Genomic DNA, 21,065 nt, shown 5'->3' on the forward strand with positions numbered 1-21,065 from the left:
GACTGATGGTTTGTAACATGTTTGCTCTTAACCGAAGTCATTAGTATCTAAAGTAAATGTCTTTAAATTTCCCAAAGTGGATTTGAATGGACTCCCGCTCTGCCCCACAGATACATGCTCTTATGATGCTTCAGCTGCCACGCTGTGTTAATCAAGGAAAGGGGTTTTATTTAAAGCAATTAGTTTTGCAACCAGAATCATTAAACAGCTATGAAGTATCATTTTGATTCTACGCACATAGTCCCAACACATGTGAACAGCTTGCTAAGGCTATCTGTGTGTTGCTAGGGAATGCTGCTCATCTTGCTTCATGTCGGCACACATTAGACTTTCCTTTGCTATGATCGCTCATAGGGAACATTAACTTTCTCATTTGTTTCTGGTCTCCTTCTACCGTTTCCAAGTTGCATCAGGTTTTTACCAAGTGTTGACTTGTCTCAGCTTTAAGCCCACTGGACTCCTCGGCTGGCTCTTCCCTAACCATCCCAGGAGGTTGTGAAGACTTCTTAGGACCTCGGACAAGAAGCTTAGAAGGAATGAGAGGATGTGGATGTGGGAGTCTGGTCTTTCTCCTTCTTCAAGTTAAGATGAAAATGACTGGAAAGGTTAATAACTTCCACCTCTGCATAGAACTTTCATTTCCCCCAAAAGACAACTGGACACAAAAAGTTTTCTACACAGTTCAAATATACTTAGGAATAGAGTGATCTATAACCTATCTTTTTAGCTACTTTATTTTGTTTTATATAGCTTTGTTATCTCAGATCCTTGATGCCTCAAGAATATCAGAAAGAAAATATGAAGGCAGTGGTCTTTGACTTCTAACACCTGCTGCATTGGCAATGGTTCGGGGGTCACCCACAGTAGACACAGTTTGAGAACTCTGTTGACCCAAATGCCTTTCACAGGAACAACCGCTACACTTATTTAAAAAAAGGTCCATTGACCATGTTCCTATCATATGACCCTTGGCTGATTGTATCAAGGGACGATCACCTGATGTGAACTTTGGCCAATCATACTGTACCTTTAGACACACACTAGCGAATCCCTGTGGGTCCCATAACCAAAGTCAAGGTAAGCCTGAAAGCTGCAGTGTAACCAACCTGCCCAAGTGTATCTGAAGATGGAAAGCATATTGATGAGTCAAGAAGGAGGGTGAGTGACATGCTGGCTGATCCAGCCCCTGATGTGCCAGGAGTGAGGGTGAGTGACAAGTTGGCTGATCCAGGCCCTGAGGTCTTTTCACAACATCCCCGGTTCCTCAGGAGAAAGAATGAGTGACCCCACCACTCAGAGTCCAGTCATAACACAGGAGCCGCATAGTCATTTCCCTGTGTGAATGACCAGTTGCTCTATTTAGCCAGAAACATTAGCCTGTAATCCCTCTCCAAGATGCCTGTGTGCTGCAGCCACAAGGGGCGCAGACAGCATCAGGCAGAAGTCCAGATTGCTGAGCTAAGACCAGCCTGACTACAAGCTGCCTGTGTCTTCCCGGGAACAAAAAAGACAGTATAAAAGGCACAGACACAGAGGGAAATTCTCCATAGGTATGTAAAGAGAACACTGGGCTAGACAGCAGAGAGCTTATGGGCAGATCGATATTATTGGAAGGGCGTGGGAACGCCCCAAGGCGCTCCAGACCTCCTTGAAGAGGGCCTGGAAACAACCCCTTGGAGCTAAATTCCCTGGATTGCCTGGCCATGAGCTGGCTGCAGCTGGATGGTCACCCAGGCAGAGGGTCTCATGGTCTGAGTGAAGAACTAAGGCAGAGTGTCACCCAACTGAGCAGCCAGACCAAAATGCAAAACATAGAATATGGAAATGTAGCTAGACAGGGAGCAGAAAAGGAAGGCAACTCTGTGCCGCGGTGCCAGCGCCCTCTACTGACGTACTCACCCAATAGCAAAGATGATTAAAGCTGCTATCTTGGGTCATAGTAAATTAGAGCTGAGATGCAAAACAAGCAAGCATGCACACTGTCTCACCCAACCTATGCAGTAGCCACCCACTGCCCTCACCGTTTAGTGAGTAGGTACCAACGGTCACAAGATACCGTAGCTCCACCTAAAGGAAAAAAGGTGTTAGCTATCTAGGGCTGTGTTTCCAAACCTTAATAGCTTTTAAGACTCGATGATCTCATACTGTCCACGGGTCAGGGACAGGGTGATGTCTGGCAGGGTAGCTTATAGAACTAAGACACAGCCCTAGTCCTATGTATCGATTTGTTGACCTTCCCTATTTGAATGAGATTAGACGGAATCCAGGGAGAGAAAAAAAAAATGCCGTATACTGAGTTAAACAACCAGGAGTTGCAGACCTGGAACAGAATCCTTACACCCTGACCCATTCATCTTTCCCAAGTTCAAGACCCCTGACAAGTTGTACTAGGAAAGATGTGGAGTGCTGATATGGACTCTAGAGATCCTGGAAGTGTAGTGGACCTGAGAGGGAGCCGTCCTTTTCTGGAGCTCCCAGGGGGTTCTGATGAGCAATAGGGAGTCTGGACTTCTTCGCCTCTCTCACAAGCACTCTGCTACTGAGGAAGTCCTGACACCAAGGGGAGGAAGTATATACCTGGCTACAGGAGACAGATTAGGGGGCCCCTGATTCCACCTTCACTGCCAAGACAAGCTGTCCAGTAGGTTCTTGGAACACTTCAGAACATCTGCTACCACTGACAGAGACTGCTACTGAGGAAGTCCTGACACCAAGGGGAGGAAGTATATACCTGGCTACAGGAGACAGATTAGGGGGCCCCCGATTCCACCTTCACTGCCAAGACAAGCTGTCCAGTAGGTTCTTGGGACACTTCAGAACATCTGCTACCACTGACAGAGATTGTCAGAGCAGCCCCTTGCTGTTCGGTGATGGCTGGGTGTAGGGATTGATAGCCTAATCCTGTGTCGTGTTGATTTCCTGGTGTCTGGCTGTGGAGGGTCCAACCTGCAGGTTCCTGAGTGAGAACCTCTTCATAGGCTGCCCCCAGGGGTCTCTCGGTATCTCAACTCTAAAAGCACCACATAAACCCAGAATCAGGCCTGTCTTCTGCCGGAAGAGCTAGGGGTGGACCTCAGGAAAGGGGCTAGGCTAACTCTGAACACTTCAAATTACTTGTGTTCCTAGAAGATAAGGTCAAAACCTGGCTATCTCTTTCCAAAGAAGACAGCCTCAAAGGTCTCTTTATCTTCTGAAGTGTGACAAAGTCCAGTTTCACAAGGTAATTTCCTTATCCAACAGCAATTAATCTACATTCTTGCCTGATTGGGGCCTTCTGACTTGCAATCTCCCTCTACTTCCTTTACAGCTCATAGATTGTTATTTATTTGGCTCAGTATTGGTGGCAACTAGTATCACCAAAGTGATAACGATAATAGGACCTAACAATAAATGCGAGATTTCCTGTGAGTCAGGCATTTCTCTAATCAGTTAGCACCATTACTTCTTTTGCCTTGAGACCCAGGTCAGGTAGGCAGCTGTTCGGATTCTCACTGTGAACTGAGACAGCAGATGCTCCCTGCCCCTAGGAAATGAGCTCTGGCTCTCCAAGCCTGATTAGTGCAAGAGGCCATACTTTCAACCTCTGTACCCCAGAACCTTCTGGGGTGACTTTTCTAGGGAAATGACACATGAGGGTCGAACACAGGAAGTCTAGGTTAAAGAGCTTTAAATTCTGGGTCAGCCAAAGTGGGGTGAACACAGGGCTTGAGTTCCGCGAATAGCAGCCACCAGAGGTGTTGTCTTCTATTGCTTATGGTGCACTGCCCATCCCAGGCAGAAAGCCTGCTATTTCCCCTCCAGTATTCCCATTGCGCATTGATGTTGTCTTCTGGAATTCATTATGCACTGACTGGTAGACAATAATGGGAATCTCACAGAAATAACAGGAAAGCTAAATAATCCGAGAAGCAGCATCCAGAAAGTGACTCAGAGGATGCTCTGAGTGCAGCGTCCTTCCTGGATCTCTATTTTTGCTACCCTCGTTTTTTAAAAAGATGTCATTTTTCTCCTGACGACAATGTCAGCTGCTTCCCTGGGACAGGCAAGGAACTCATATTTCTGCCAAATGAAAAGGACTTCCCTCATTGTAGCTGACAGCTGCTTCTCCTTGGGTTCTGTACCTGCTCCACCCTGTTCCTTAGTTCCTAGTTGGAACTTGGATACTTGCTTGTGCCTGTGAGCATCCGAGTGAAGTGTGGCACCATCTTTCCCTACCTATCCACACTGTGGGCCTTTTCAAAACAAAACTCTGCTTGTTTCTGGAAGCTTGCCTCTCACTTCCTGCAGAACCCCAAGCCTAAGACGTTTGTGCTGAGACAGCACATGCCAGGACTTCTGGGACCACCTTAGGATGTTTTTATGGCTATAGAACTGGATCCAAAAGACCACAGCCCAGTCAATGGGTGAATAACTATGTTCTCAGCTAATTAAGAGAGGGAAACTAACAAGCCAACTGGGTAACCTTGAACCCTGGAACATTAGGGAACTGCACCCCTCTCCAATTCAACATGCAAAGCCATGCTAGACCAGGCCCATCAGGTAGAAACAGAAGGAAACCATTCTGTTGTTTAGTTCTTCTCTCATCTCTAACATTACTAACTGCTGTCTTCCCAAATCTGAATAATTACTAAAAACTCATCACACAGATGCCAATGAAGAACTTCTTGATCCAGAACCAGGTTGGACAATGTATAAGAGAAAGGAAAGAAACAGACTTCACCAGCTGGAGTAGGGGTGGGGATCAAAGAGAAAGGAAGGGTGGGATGACAAGAGGCTGAGCCCCAGAAGATCTTAGTGAAAATGCCAAGAACAATTTGGAAAGCTGACCGCTGTGCTGGGCCGCACTCCAAAGGGATGCATGCGACCCCGACCCCCTCCCACCACGGTTTGACTACTATGAGCACCTCTTTCTGGTGAAGATGGGGACCACTGTGGAACAGAGCAGTAGCCTGGAAAGAGGAGGGGGAAGCAAAGAATGGGGCATGGTTTACTCCCCAAATTTAGCCCCATAGGTACTAACTTACAATGAGGTAGGAGTTCCCGGTGTGTGAGCAGTATCAGGTCAGTAGATAAACAGTGCAGTCCAGAAGAGACGCAAGGAAGTTTTTGAATGTTTTCACCACAAGGAAAGAATTGTTTATAAGACATAACACGTACATCTGCATTTGAAATCATGCTGACATTTAAACATCACTTAGTGCATAGATGTATCAAAACAGCATGTGGTAGTCCACAAAGATGCTTAACTTTTATGTGTAGATTAAAATTTGCACATAGCCAGGTGTGTTGTTACATTCCAGTCAACCAAGCACTGGGAAGGCTGAAGCAGGAGGATCACCACTAGTTCAAGGATCACCTAGACTACATAGTAAGACCCTACTTCAAGCAAAACAAAGCTTAAATATGTATATATGCATTTCCTAAGTCAGGCATGAAACCTCAGAGGAACTTGGGGGCTTGAGAAACAAGTAAAAAAACATGAGGGGACAAGGTGTGGAGAGGAGAAACACGCATCGATCGGGATGGCGAGAAACACGACAAAGTCCTACTAGGAGCTCACAGAGAACCTCGGACCAGCTTAGAGTGTGCCTGTCAAGCTAAGCTCTGAAACAGATGCAATACAGAAACACAAGGCGCGCCTCTATGTAGTAAAGTGAGGTAATACCTTTAGGCCTCAGTTAGGTCAAGTGACCTTGAAACCTCTGGGCTGTTTGCAGCTGAGGGTCAGTTAGCATCTTTCACCCTGCTGGGCTCTGCTGGGAGGCTGGAGAGAGCACACCTCAGTTTCTCTGCCAGTTGAAATCTACCAGTGCCCAGCGCTAGGGAGAAGACTGCGCTCAGGCGCAGAAGGGACCTTGGGCATAGCCATCTCCCCGTATCTTCCCATCTCTCCCCGAACTCTGTGCTCTGCGCTCATCAGTTACTCTTTCAACAGCCACACAGAGGAAGAAATAAGAATCCCTCCAAAGTCCAGAAAGTCTACCAGGAACAAATGAAGAAGACACATTGATCTCCTGATTCCATGCAATACACGTACACACACACACACCAAAGACCCAACCTTACACACGTGAAACTCCCCACTGTCCACTGCCAAGTCCATTCTCTGAAGCACAGCTTACTGTGAGGTGAAGCACATCAGAAGTCACATGGTTAGGAGAGAGAATAAAGTCATGAAATCACAGCAGGACAGTACAGGAATAAAAGAAAGAGAGAAAGAAAGAAAGAAAGAAAGAAAGAGAGAGGAAAAAACCTATTCAACTTCACAGTTGACACTGGTTAAAACAATTTACTAGGTTATTATATATTCAACACTGTTGTATGCAAATCACATGCAAATATGAACACCAGCCTCCACGGAGATAGGCTCTGCTTTCTCCAGCTTCTAAAGCAAATCCAATTTGGCAAGTGAAAAATAGAAAAGGGCTCAGTGGTAGGTTTTTAATGTGTTTATGGACTTCAGTGCCTCCCCTCCAGAGCCCCAAAGGGACCTTCAACCTTAAAGGGTCTTGTTCACAAAGAACTGTGTGGCATGGGAATGAGCCAAAACTTTCAGGTGAGCTCAAAAGCATTTCCTCCTGTGTCTCCAAGGAGCTGGGGAGGTGAGCAGCCCCTAAAGACCACAGGTGAGCCAGGTGACTGAGCTGAGAGACCTGTTGGTTTCAGGGACTCCCCACTCCAACTTCTCAGGGGCCCCCACTCCAACCTCCCAGGGGCCCCCACTCCTTCCTCTAAGAAGCTTTTCCGGACACCTTCCTCCCTGGGCCTCCCACTCCTTCCTTTCCTTGGTCTCTCCCAATGCCCACCCTGTCCCAAGTATTACTTGAATAAATTAAACAAATAAATTGAACAATTAAAAGATACAAAGAAGGCTGTGATGGGAAGAGAGTTGCTGTGGTACTATAAAGTGTGTGTGGGAGGACTCTCCATACCTCCTCCACAAACATTTATTTATTTTTAGAAACATATTAAAGCATTTTTGAAAGATTCTCTAGCCTTGTAGGAACTAGAAAGTCTAAGGGAAGTGGGGAAGGATAATGGGTTACATGGTCTAAAAGTAGTAAAGGGGTCACTAGGAGAAGGGTGTATAAAACAGGAGTAGGAGGGGAGGAAAATGGGGGAGAAGGGAGAAAGAGAATCAGCAACAACAAATGAGGCACAGAAATTCCATAGACTATTCCTATGTTAAAACTACTGTCCAACCTGCTATATGCTAATTTTAAAGAAAGGCTATGAATTGGGCTGGGAGATGGACCAGTCATCAAAGTGTTTGCAATGAAGACACGAGGACCTGAGTCTCGATCCTTGGTACCCACATATAAAAATTGGTTTGGTAGCATAGGTTTGTAACGGCAGCATTTCAGGGACAGAGGCAAACAGATCTCTGGGGTTAGTGGCCAGCCGGCTTAGCCAGATCAGTGTTCCAGCTTCAGGTTCGGTGGGAGACTCTGGCTCAAACAATAGGGTGAAAAACAAATCAGGAAGACACATTGATCTCCTGCCTCCATGTATATACACGCCACACGTACATACATGTACACACACACACACACACACACACACACACGAAAACCCATGGGTCTACCCTGGAAGCTACTATTTCCATTCGTTCTAGAGTGAGCTCCCCTCAGCTCTCCACTACAGGGCTTGGCCACCTACCTGAGCCGGAAAGAACCAGAAGAAGAGGTTGCTGTTGTAAGTCTTATTCACCGTGATGTAGCCCGAGTAACTCTTCAGGCTCATTCCAAAAAAAGGACTGACCATGCTCTTCTTTTGCCCTAGTGAAGAGAAAGAAAACACACCCAAAGATTAGAGACCACACTCCATGAGCCTGCTCAGGCTGGGGGAGACCTATGCCGACCACCAGACCAGGATACAAAGCTGAGAGGAGGCCTCATGAGGAGTCCTCTCAATGGCAAATTCCAGCCTCCTCCAACTGGTCCCCTAGAGTCCCCATTCACGGTGAGGTCAAGAGAAGCTGCCAAGGGGGCCAGGATCTAAAGGGGGCCAGGAGCCAAGTCTTTGTAGCTGTTCTTTGTTTTGTTTTTCCTAAGAGAAGGAACTCACCCATCATCTCTATTGCTTGAGCCCCTCAGGTGTTTCCACTATACCCATTGAATGGGCAAAAGAAAGGATACAGGGAAGCAAATTAAACCTCTGGCCCCACCTTCCTGTTGTTAGGGGCACAAAGTCTGCTGGTCTCTTAAGGATCAGACCTGAGGGGCTCAGAGTGGCTGCAGAAAGGAGCTGAACCTGGGGTGACCTCATGGCTACACAGGGGGCCAAGGAGGACAGGGACAATTGTGCAAGGCGGAGACCCTGGATTTCTGATGCCCACAGTGACAGAAGGAGAAAGAGGACATCCTCAGCCAGCCTTGGGGGCCTTAGAAGGAGATGATGCTGATGGAAGTCAAGACTTGCAAGGCTATGACAAAAGAGAGGCATAAAAAAGGCAGGTAACTTGCCCAAGGCCTCCCAGCATCAAAGAGAAGCTGAGGCACATATACCCTGGAAACCACAGCTAGGCTGCAATGCTCCTTCCTGCCTCCTAAAGGTGATTGCACTGAGTCCCGGGCATAGGAGACAGGAAGTGGGAGAGAAGGAGCTACAAGGAACAGGGCGGGAAGAGAACAGAAAGTGGGTGTTGGGGTACACAGGAGCAAAAGGAAGAGAAACATCCTTCAGTACAGACTCAGTCCAGGATGGCATTTCAGTCTGAGATATATTAAATTGGAGAACGCTTAGGTAGTCAACGTGTCATCAATGGATGATACCCACCGTGGTGGGCATCTCTCCCCAGTCCAGCACGCAACCATATCACTGACAAAAACAAAACAAAACCTACCATTGTAAGAAAGAGTATTCAATCCCGAAGGAAGTGATGTAAAGCCCAGGGTCTTTATCCCACAAACCCCTGACTCAGTGCAGCTACCTATAGCAGGCAGGAAGTCTTGCTGCCTGGCTGCAGCTACTGGGGTGTGTGTCTCAGTTCCTCTTTAATGCTGGGAGGCATTGGGCATGCTACCTCCCCTCCTATGCTTCTCCCTTGTCATAGCCTTGTAAGTCTTAGCTTTGAGACTATGAGCTCCTTTCTTAAAACGGGGCATGCCTTTCCAAGGGGGTGCACTTCTGGAACACACTTCCCTTTCCTCTTCATTTATACTCCCTAACACAACCGCCTAACCAGCATTGTGCCTCTGGGTGGCGGCAGCCAGCCTCCCTTGTGCATAGATTCTCAACCAGGACAGGTGCCCCCTTTAGGCGTACACAGGAACCCAGAGTCATCGTGTCCAAGCCTGTCAAAAGAAGGCAGCTAGGGGGCTTGGGAGGTCACTCCGTCAGCCAATGGTTTGCCTTGGGAGCATGAGGGCCTGGATTGAACCTTGACTTGAGGACCTACTGAAAAAGTCAACTTGCAATCTTAGTGCTGAGGAAGCTGAGACAGGAAGAGCCTTGGCTCACTGACCTGCTGCTCTAGCCAAATTAGTGTGTTCCAGGCTAATGAGGGACTGTCCCAAAGGATGTAGATAACATTATTAAGGATGACGCCCAACACTATCCTCTGACCTCCATGCACATATGCATGCATGAGTACATATATATACATACGCACAGGAAAAGGGGGATAGGAAAAAAGCTGGCTTGCATGACACATAGCTACTGTTGCCTGGAAAGTGGCAGTGGTGACTGAGACCAGCAGCAGCTGGGGGAAGAGACAGAGGTGGAGCAAAGGACAGGTCTCAGTGGGGAGTGGACTGAGGGCTCAGCTGGGCTAGCACGGTAGAAAGCTGAGCTTTTTGGTCAGACAGACCTGGTTTATAACCCCAATTCAATCCTTCATTAAGTAATTCGTCTCCAAGACTCTTTCCTTCTGTGCCAAATGTGGGCACAGATTGCCCTACTACAGACTTGCCATGAAGAACAGCAAAAAGTGCTTAAGAATGTGCCTTTGAAATACCAGAAGAGCAAACATTCCGTATCTGAGAGCTGGATTTTGTGGGTGATGAATTGAAAGGCAACCTCCAGGGCGGTGCCCTGATGCGATAAGGCTGTGGCTGCCTAAGAAGAGAAGAATTGTAAGCCAGCGTCTGTAGTCTCTCACGATGATGGCCTGTGCTGTTTCGGGGCTCTATGAAGTGCCGGTGCCCAAGTGACTTCACCAGGTCCAGCTCTCTTGGGCTCTGCAGCCTTCAGAATGCCAAGCTAAGTAAACCGTCATTGTTAATAAACTGGACTAACAGCTGCACCCAAAAAATGACCCCAAAGAAGCAGAGAAAGGCTTTCAAGATAAAGAAAGACAAGAGAAGTGTCTGGAGAACGTGTGTGATGGTTTGAGTAAGGATGGCCCTCATAGGCTAGTGTATTTGAAAGCTTAGTCACCAGGGAGTGACACTATTTGAGAAAGATTGGGAAGTGTGACCTTGTTGGAGGAATTGTGTCACTGGGGGTGGGCTTTGAGGTTTTGAAAAGCCTGTGCCAGTTCCAATCTCTCTTGTCACCTTCTCTCTCTGCCCGCAGATCAAGTTATAACCCTCAACTACTTCGTCATCATCATGTCTGGAAGATTCTGACATACTTCCCACCATGATAAGGGACTAAAGTAAACTGTAAACAGGTCTCCTGTTAAATGTTTCCTCTTGTAGGCATTGCCTTGGTCCTGAGGTCTCTTCACAATAGAATTGTTACTAAGACACTGGGCTTGCCTCAGCTCCCACTCTTCCCTCCCATTGTCATTTTCTTCCTCTTTTTCTCCTCTCAGCCAAAAGAGAATCACACTCCAGGGTCGGAAAGCACTTGCCTTAAGCAAATATATTAATTTTTCTCACCATCAAACAGACGCACATCCATTCCCCAAAAAGAATGACCAAGAAGTAAAAGCTGAAGGCTGAAGTGGGTGAAGTCCAATCCAGAGAGAGGAAATGGGGAGGATGGGATTTCAGAGGGAAGACAGAGAAAAATGAGAGAGGTCAAAGTACAATGAGAAAAAGAGAAAATAAATAATAGAACGGAGCTGGAGGGAACGGGATATGGGCGAGAGATGATTGCACCCATCTGTCTCCGAGAGCAGTGCGCCCAGGGTCTGCAGGCTAGCTCTGGATGAATCTGGCTGCTCACTTGCCCCTCCGTCCAGAGAATGCCCAGGCTGCATCTCCACTGACATGTACTTAGGCTTGTCCTGTCTCCTTTCTCCTCCTACAGCAGCTGTAGGGAGGCAGCGAATCTGTCTCACTTAATCTCTGAACCCATGGGACTTAGCGTGATAGTCCACATACTTAAGACACTCCATAAATACTTTTTAATGAATGAATGAATGAATGAATGATAATGAAAGACAGATGAATGAATGAATGAATGAATGAATGGGCCGAACTGACACTGTGCTGGGATTAGCATATTTCTCCAAACCCCTTTGGCAAACAGACCTTGTCAATATCTTAACAAATTTTGAATTCCTCTTTAAAGACCCCTTTCTATTTATAAAAAAGTGTTTTGGTCTCATGTTTTAAATTTCTATTCGCTAAATCACAGTAAGATAATCAAAAGTTCCCTCAACTAATGTGATTTTTAAATATGTTCGGACGTGCGTTTCATCCCTAGCTCAGAGTCAGCTATTAATGCAGTCTGGAAAACAGGCTCCCACCTGCAGGTTTTTATCTTTCTGGCTCTGTGACGCACAAATAAAAATGTTTAAAAAACAGTTAAAGCAAGAAAAGTTTCTCTTTGAAGTCATCTCACTCCCGTCTTTGCTGTTTGCTGCTGTTCCCAGCATTTGTGACATTAATACTCTGAGAATTATTGGAGCGTGGCCAGAGAAGGGTTGAGCCAGCCAACTGGGGTACAATTTAGATCCACAAACACCCCAGCCATCCCCAGCAAATACAGACACTTTCAGTCCACAGACAACAAATTAGAACCCCCAACAACAAATATCCTTTCGAATTTGTGAAAATAGAGTGCTTGTAAAGATGTTAAAATTTGCCTTCTGCATTTTATTCCAGAATGTAAGGAATTATTTTAGCCTCGGAGAAAGCAAACATGCAATTACAATTACATAAAATTAAGCTAGCTAATTAGGTATTAAAAAAACAAAAATTCCCCTTGTCTTTTTGTGAACTACTATTTATCTGGAAAACGTTCTGTTGCGATGTTAAGACTCCCATTCCTGCAGCTTTGACAGACTCCATTGACAACAGGGATTTGAAGAGGGAGCTGACCATCTGTCCACAGCTCCCTGAACTTTCAGCAAAGCGGATGAATAAAATTATCCTTAATTATGTTGTGGGGCAGCATCTGAGTCCCCAGATGTGCCAGCTTTTGCATCCACCATTCAAACTCCACTCAGCGATTCTGAGTGTGAAACACAACTCTAATAACAGAAGTGTCTCAGATTCATAGGATGGAGATCTGCTGGGCCTGCTACCAAAGGACTAAAGACCAGGCTTTCTCCCTTACTGTGTATGCCAATAACCATGGGATGCTGCAAGTGAGGGATGGGAACGACCCATTACTCGGGTGAATTCCGCAGTGTTCTTTGCACTCGGTTCTGCCGCACGGGATACAGACATGCGATGGCTTCTTCACCTAGTGTATTTGCTTAGCTGTCTCCTGATTCCTGTGCACAAAGACCCTTCTTGGGTTACCCATATCTTACGCACAGCCTTGAGTCAGGAGATGGTCTCATGGCACAGCGGTTCATAGTGTGGTTGGTAGGCAAAGGTTATGATCCCAGATTGGCTACCTACTGGTTTTATAGCTCTGGGCAAGATACTTATCTTCCTAGATCATCAGTTTTCTCATCTATGTAATGGGGACAATAATTATGTTTTTTTTATGAGGGTTGTTCTTTATGAGCTAATATATGGAAAATGTGGTTTCTGGCCTAGTTAAGACTCAAATGTAAATTGCATAAGTATTTATTAAGTGCCTACTGCATAAAAGTCTTGTGCTAGGTATTAGGAAATAATAATATTATTAATCATTATTTATTATTTATTTTTATTCATTTAATTTCACAATATATACTTTATAATTTGTTATTATTTTTACTACTACTACTACTATTTTCTATCTTGATCATATCTGGCGTCCCTTCTCTCACTTTTGAGCATACTTGGCTTGGATGTAACACTTCACTGCATTCCTTAACTGGTTCCCATGCATTGATTTCAGAGGACCACAGGCTTCTCAAACAAAGGGGAATAAACTTCTGCAGGCAAAGCACAGAGCAGAAGCCAGAAGATCCGAGCCCCACAGGCTTCTCTGCTCCCCCATCTTCCCAGCTTTCCCTCGACAAATCCAGATGCCCACATCTCCTTCCTTGCATGCTGCTGGGTAGAAGTTGGTTATAATGACCTCATCCCCTTTTCAGCTCAGCATCAAACGGTTTTCCCTGACTTCTTGCCAGTGAGATAAATCTGCGCATCCGTCTGAAGTTCTAAGGAAGCTGAGCTTCGTGCTGTGCTGCACTGTGGCGTTGGGCTGTTGACCTGCTTCCTACTCAGATACAACTTTTGGAATCAGCCCATGTGGCCAGGCAGCCGTCTTTCTGTGAATTTGACTGTAGAAAGTGAAACCGAATCCTTTTTCATGTGTTCTGATTACACAGTGAAGGCCCTTTCACCTTCCTGTAGCAAAGAGAAAAACCTAGAGCCATGAAGGTGGGATTCAACCCCCTTGATAAGAACGGAAACAAAAATGGTAGCAACCCGTTGGTTGTGAGGACACTTCCAATGGGGAAACTGCTTTATTTTAGACTTTTTTGTAGAGGGTTTAGACTTACTTTTGGCCTGCTGAGACCTAAAACTTTTGCTCTCGTCCACCCTCAGTCCCATCGAACCCTCCAGCAAGTCCCTTTTCCCTTTCTTTCCCACCCGGTCCCCTCCGGCAGCTCCTCAGATCACACCTCACCCATTCCTTCCTTCAGCAAACACTCATTGTCTGTCTCCTCTTTGCTTGTGACCCTTCCTCAACTCCTCCTGGCCACCAGCCCAGTCCTCTGCTCCTTTGTACAAACAATTCCTCAAAGCCAGAGCCTGGACACTATTTGTAGCTTCAGGGTCAACTGAGTTCCCCCAGATGAGGTTCTTTGTGGCCATGGTGACTTTTACCTAAGCACCAAGATGCCATAAGAGCCCACGCAATCATACACTTCAGTCTAGCGACAGCAAATATGACTTCTTCCTATTCAGTGGCAGAGATCAGCCTCCTAATAGTCTCTTAATGACGCCCCTGCAGATGCTAAGATTTGGAAAGAAATTTACAGAGTACAGGCAATTTTCTAAGTTTTTTCTTTCACACTAGATTTCCCTGGCATCCTTCAAAGTTATACAAGATGCTAGTTAAATCTGCATCTTCCAGATGAGGAAACCGAGGCCTGGGCTGTGTAACCTGCCAGTTAAGAGGCACAGCAAAGTGGCTGGAGGGAAGCCCTGTGAGTGTAGAGCCCACACCGACCAGCTGGCATCGGTGGGAATTCTGGCAGGGCCATGGAGCTCCTCCTTCAATCTTCCTAAGTGGACACACCTTGCTTTGTTGACCAGCGCGAATGCCAACACTCACGCATCCAAGTTGCAAGGCTTGCACTGGCTTTGTCTGTGCTGTGCCCCTGGGCGCCACCCACTGGTTTTGTAAAGAGAAACGCTGCAGCTCAACCGCATCCGTATTCCTTCCCCACCCCCTCATTCTAGCTCAAAACTCAGATGATACACGGCATCCAGTCTTTAGTATTTGAAATAAAGCCACTGAATAAGAACACTGACATGTGTTTTGCATCTTGGGGGATAGTTACTTTTAAAATACCATCGATCATTTTTCTGACTTACCCTCCTTGATCTTCCCAGCTTTGATATAAGGGCTAAGAAATAGAGGCTGTCCTGCATTTCCCTGGAATGGCTTGGAAACATCGGCACTTCGGTATATAGAGCGAAACAGTCCATCCCCAGGGCTGACCGTAAACAGGATCAATGAAACAACCACCTTCCACAGGGCATCAACCATTTCTTGGCCTGAGGTGAGAGCAATAACATTCCACACATCAGTCAAAAGCCAGTATTTGCCTATCTGCTTTACACGCAAGAAATCTATTTGTTTACTAAAAGAAAAGCAAAACAAACAAAAAACCCTTTCCTGTATCAAAACAGTTTGCTGATCCCCTTGGACTTACTTCAGCAGGAGATAAGCAAGGCCCACCCAACCCCGGTTGATCCCCACCTCAGCTACCTAGAGAGAGAGTCTACAAGGGATTTACAGTGTATCTGGAAAGCAACTGCTACATTTAAAACCATGGCCTGGATAAGAAATCCGGTAGAAGGGCTGGAGAGATGGCTCAGAGGTTAAGAGCACTGGCTGATCTTCAGGAGGTCCTGAGTTCAATTCCCAGCAATCACACGGTGGCTCACAACCATCTGTAATGAGATCTGGTGCCCTCTTCTGGCCTGCAGGCATACAAGGAGGCTGAACACTGTATACACAATAAATAAATAAATCTCCAGTAGAGAATTAAGTAAAACGCATAAGCAACCAGAGCTCTAGAAAAGGCCTCTCAGTGAGTGATAGAGACCACTCCATCACTGCAAGATAGCAGGGTTATTGGTGCACATTTCAGGTGGAGATGGCCTAGGTGGCTCTCCTTAAGGTGACTGGAAATGAAAGGGGTCAAACTCAGGCATTGAGTAGCAACAGGAAAAGCACACACACACACACACACACACACACACACACGCACACAGCACTGAACATACAGGAGATGACTTAAGCAAAGGGGAGACCGAGGTTTACCAGTGCATCACAGGGGAATCTGAAATGAGCTGTAGGTTTTTCTAGCATCTCCCTGTCTCTTACAAACCACAGTTTTATATCCAACAACAATACAGAAAGAAGAAATGGAGGATCCTATAACTATTTCCAGGTTCCTCTGCTCATCGTCATCTGATAAGTAAACTTAAGAAACTAGGCCCCACAGGACACATGCATGCCTACAATCCTAGTGCTTAGAAGCTGGAGTCAAAAGGATCAGATGCTCACGGTCATCTCTGACCACATAGCAATTGTCAGCCAACACGGGGTACAGGAGAGAGTCTGCCTCACACAATAAACAAACTAAATATGAGGGTGAAAGGAGGCAGAGAGATGCTTTAGATGTCAAGGGCTCCCACTACTCTTATAGATGACCAGAGATTGGTTCCCCACATCGGGGACTCACAACCTCTTGTAGCTCCAGATCCATGAGACTGACGCCCCCTTCTGGCTTCAGTTGACAATTGCATACAGGTGCACATACCCACATTCAGACACTGTACACACAGTGTTAAAATAAGTTAAAAATAAGAATAAATCATTTTTTTAAGAGTGAGAAGGGGGATAGCAGCAGCAATCTTTGAATGTGATTTCTGCAGACAGGATTCTCCTGGCACATCATCGCAATGGCTGGAAATCATGTTGCCTGCCATCCAGACTTTACACAAACACATGTGTCTGCAGTGGGTCTTCCTGGATATTTTTAATGTGTTTTTCAGCTGATCTGAATCTCCTAATAACTCCACCAGAAAGGTAGGAATGATTCACCTCAAGGTTAGGCAACAAAACTGGACCTGATATGTTGACTCGGGTTAAAGACAGGAACGTAGAGAAGCCGGCCTGACTTCAGGGCCCCGTGGCTATGTGGGGAATTCATGAAATTCCCATGCAGTGTGGTCAGAGGCTGGTTTTATTTAAAATCTTGATTTAGCTGGGCAGTGGCAGCTCGGGCTTTTAGCCCCAGCACTCAGGGAGGCAGAGGCCAGCGGATCTCTGCGAGCTCGAGACCAGTCTGGTCTACAGCGTGAGTTCCAGGACAACAGAGCTACACAGAGAAACCCTTTCTAGAAAAAGCAAACAAATGAAAAAACTTGATTTATTTCTATCATTTTTTTGGTCATTATGTAGAGTTTTCAATTTATTGCACTAAAACGCTGTTGTCTTGATTACTGAGTTTTTGTTGCTGCCTTGGATGGTCCACCTGAGGCAGATGCCTCTCTTGGCACGCCTTCACCCCAGCCTTGCCTAGTGCATTACAGCACCGCACCTGCCGGCACCTGGCTCCACCCCACTGATACTTAAGCATGATGGACAGCCTTAGCTCTAAATTCTGATCTGGGTGGTTTTGTTTTAGAGCTGGGTCTGGAACCCAGAGGGCGGGAGAGATGGCTCAGTAGTTAAGAACTCTGCCGGCTCTTCCAAAGGTCCTGAGTTCAATTCCCAGCAAGCACATGGTGGCTCATAACCAACTGTAATGAGATCTTGAGGAAGAGACCTGGTCAGTGATCCTCATCAGCTTAGACCATGATATCCAATATGGACAAGTTCAACAGAACCGCTAAATACAGGTTGTCCGTGCATGCTTCAGCCTTGCCAGGGCATAAATTAAATTCATTAATGGAACGCATGCACATGCTAGCACATGCTAGAAAAGAACTCTATCCCTGAATCCTAACCCCAGCAGCAAACTTCTAAACAAAATGTGCAGTGAATAAATCCCCCATTCTCTCAGGTGTCTGATTAGAAAAGGAAATATACAATTATGCAAATACCACATCTGCTTTAGATTTTCAGGGCTTCAAAATGTCAAACCATTAGAACACTTTAAAAATACAAAGTGTGTACAAACCTATTTACCACATGTTTAACACAACCCAATTTAGCATAATACAAAATACTGGGTTGTGACAAATTTCACAAGCTTTTCAACATCATTTCCCCACTGAGGTAAGGGTTTATAATCATAATTTGATTGAATATGTGACCCTTGTCATATCTCTCAGGGTTAACTTAATAGAATTCTCTATGCCTAATGTAAATAAGCCCATCCAAGTATAGTACATAGCTCAAAATGATTTGCCTATTATTGACTATAATAAAGAACCACATGAATTCAGAAATTGAAATTAAGTTCTCAAGAGACCCAAGGGTAATGGCCACTATGGCGCTGTTAAGATATTGTTTTTAATTATGTAAATTTGCTACACCAAAGCTTTAATTACATAGCTACTTTCAAAGAATGCCTGAAAACAACAGTTCTATTGATTCGGAAAACAGAAGCATAGTGTGTGAAAAAAAAATAGTAATAACAGAAAAAGCTCTTCCAGGAAGATGGTCTTCTGGGGCAGACAAAAAAAATAAAATAAAATAAAAAGCACCCTGTTGTCTGGTTTCCCTGTCTTCCAGCACCAAGCCTCCAGCCCGCTTAATGGCACCATTAATATTTAAACAACCGCTGAAGTCACAGCATTGCCTCAGAAAGCAGAACTTCACGCAACGATGTAAAAAAAAAAAAATAGGTGCAAGGGGGCTTGTTTTAATTGACATAAATTTAGTACACAAAAGTAAGGGTTAGGTCAATTTAGTAGAGCTCATTAACATTTAATCAAATGACTGCTGGAGTCGTGGTTCTCCACGTCCGTGAATTAAGGCAACAACATCCTTCATTTCACAGTTCTCACTTAACAGTCAGAATGCCACAACTGCTCAGCTGCCATCTCTCCTAAGGGAAATGAAAAGCATTAACATGAATGGAGGAACCAAAAAAAAAAAAAAAAAAAAACCAACCTTCTCCGATGCGATTGCTGATCCTGTGTGGAACTAAATCTCTCATTTACTAACCACTGAGCACTCTCTGAATGAATAAACCTATACTAGATAGAAGCTGTGGCTCACAGAACCTAAGAAAAGAAAAAGAAGAGACTGCTAGCCACCCACGTTTCATCAAGCCTACTTGAATGAATATGAAGGAGAGAGCAAGCTCCAGTCTCAACGCATCTTAGGGAAGGGTTCAGGGAAGACAGGCCTCTTAGTGGTTAAAAACAAACTCTAGGTGAATTCCGGCCATGGTAGTCGAGTCAAATCAAGGCAGTTGCAATTGTGTTTGCTAAAGCCAGTAAGTATTATTGTTAGAGTCCACATGTCATTCATTGCTTACATAAACAAAGCTATTGACCCCAAATTTCTTTAGGATAAGAAAGCAACACACTACATCTCCAATTCCACACCAGATAAGTAAGTTACCAGTCCAAAAAGTTGATACAATAAAAACTGAAATAACTACAGAGAACACTTAGGAAATACGACAAAGTATGAGGTAAAGAAAAGTAGACCGCTAGACTAGATAGAGGTATTTCTCCTTGTTTTCCACTTCCTATAAATGTCTAAGTTTTCTACAATAATCAATATTATAAATACGAAAGGGAAGTTTTTCTGATAGTCTGATTTTCCTTCAGACAAAATTAAGCAATGGATAGAGAGAACAAAAAACAGGGGGCTTGTTCCTTATTCCTCATTACTACCTGGTTATGACCTCTTGCGTTTCCTAGGAATAAGGTTCTGTTTGTTCTTTTTTCTCCAACATTCTATAAGACGCATCCTGATCTAAAGTCACAGAACTTCAGAGTCCCAAAGAGGGGTTTGCCTTGGTAACTTAGAAGGAACTGGGCGGAAGTGAGATGCTATTGTCATTTATTATTATTATAGTTGTGTCTGATTCTGCTTAGAGTCTTTAACAAATATGTATGCATGAGCCACTAGAAAAACATGCGTGAGACTGATGGATCTAAAAGGCCCCAAGATATTCTATCTTCAGAAGACATTAGATGTTCACATGATCTAACAAGGCAGAACACCCAAACCTGACATAAAGAACGGACTTCATCAGGAGGATCCCATTATGGACGAAGACTCAGAGACTCAAAAAATGGGCCAAGACTCAAAGCCAGGATTTATTTATGATTCTGAATCTACCTGCTTTCTACTGGCCCCATCTTGGACCATGCATATTCTGACTCTAGTCTGAACAGACAACAGTCTTTTGCTGTCCCACTCACAGATTGATGAGCAATACACATACAAACAAAAGATATATGGAACAAGGGGTCAGTGTTCTGGGCAAGGTCTGCCACCATAACTCATGACTTTGATAAGATAGCACCTTCCCTGTGTCCCCCTCGGGGTGGCAGGCTACAACCAGGACACTTGTCAGTTATATCTGCAGGAGCCCCGAGAGATAGTTCTTTAACACAGATACTGTTTTTTTTTTTTTTTTTTTTTTTTTTTTTTTTTTTTCTTATACATGAAAACTTTAATTATGGTGACTCACTTACATTTAAGAGGGTTAGTCCAATATCTTCATAAAGGGAAATAAGACAGCATGGAGGAAGACATGATAATATAGAAAGAGCTAAAAAATTCTTACATCTTCTCTCACAGGCAAGAGAAATTGGTCTGAGACACTGAGCAGTATCTTGAGATATATGAGACCTCACAGCCTGCCTTCACAGTGACCCACTTCCGTCAACAACACCACAGCTAATACTGTCATTCTCTTTGTGGAGCATTTTCTTTCAAACTCGACATTCCACTCCCTGGCTTCCAAATACTGTAACAACATCCTAATGCAAAATGTATTTAGTCCAGCTTCAAAACACAGATACTGTTTTTAATACTCAAACTACAGAAGCTTATCATGGAATAAGATATATCTTAAAGCCAGTTAAAAATTAACCCCCCAAACTTATCACTTCCTGGCTATTTTACTACTACAGTTTTGAGTCATTGTTTTTCTTTTTCCTTTTTCTTTCTGTTAAATGTGTGTCTGGTGGGCAGTCTATGGGACAGTCTCCTTCCACGCATCTTTTGCCAACTGTGTTCCATTGCTGTGGGGAGTTTTGACGTCAACCACATCTTCAGAAATGACAGTGTCACAAACCAGGTCGCTCTTCCTCCAGGGTCCGTTGCTCTAGAGTTTTCTGAGCATCCTTATCCGAGGAATGAGCTGGATGATACTACTCATCAGCTCCCACTCCAATCCCCACCAAAGAGGCCAGCAGAAGGGACACGAGGAAAGTCCCGCTCAGTTGCCCCCTGTGCCTGAGAGCCAGAGTGGTGTGCTCAGTCTAGAAGCTTCTGGAAAAGGAGCCCAAAAAGGCCACCTGAAAGTGTTTACTAGTGAGAAAGAGTTGCAAAATCTTAGAATGAGAATAAAGGCAGGTGTGAGCGTGGGCGTGCGGGCATGTGCACACACACATACATACATACACACA

The 21,065-nt window shown here is 45.0% G+C and overlaps 1 protein-coding gene across 2 annotated transcripts in view; it reads right to left on the reverse strand.

Moving 5' to 3' along the window:
* The window catches only part of Cpvl (carboxypeptidase vitellogenic like), a 108,991-nt gene extending 93,994 nt beyond the window's left edge, over positions 1-14,997 (reverse strand). For both annotated transcript variants that reach the window (XM_041640359.1, XM_041640358.1), the window contains exons 1-2: positions 14,823-14,997; positions 7,660-7,778 (exon numbers count right to left, since the gene is read on the reverse strand). In XM_041640359.1, coding sequence (XP_041496293.1) covers positions 7,660-7,778; positions 14,823-14,997 — 294 coding nt within the window. The remainder of the gene's footprint in view (positions 1-7,659; positions 7,779-14,822) is intronic.
* Between the last annotated feature and the right edge of the window lie 6,068 nt (positions 14,998-21,065).

The sequence above is a fragment of the Microtus oregoni genome, unplaced genomic scaffold, assembly GCF_018167655.1.
Source record: "Microtus oregoni isolate MIOR12 unplaced genomic scaffold, Mior012 000062F_ref0000492, whole genome shotgun sequence".
In the NCBI taxonomy this organism is placed as follows: domain Eukaryota; kingdom Metazoa; phylum Chordata; class Mammalia; order Rodentia; family Cricetidae; genus Microtus; species Microtus oregoni.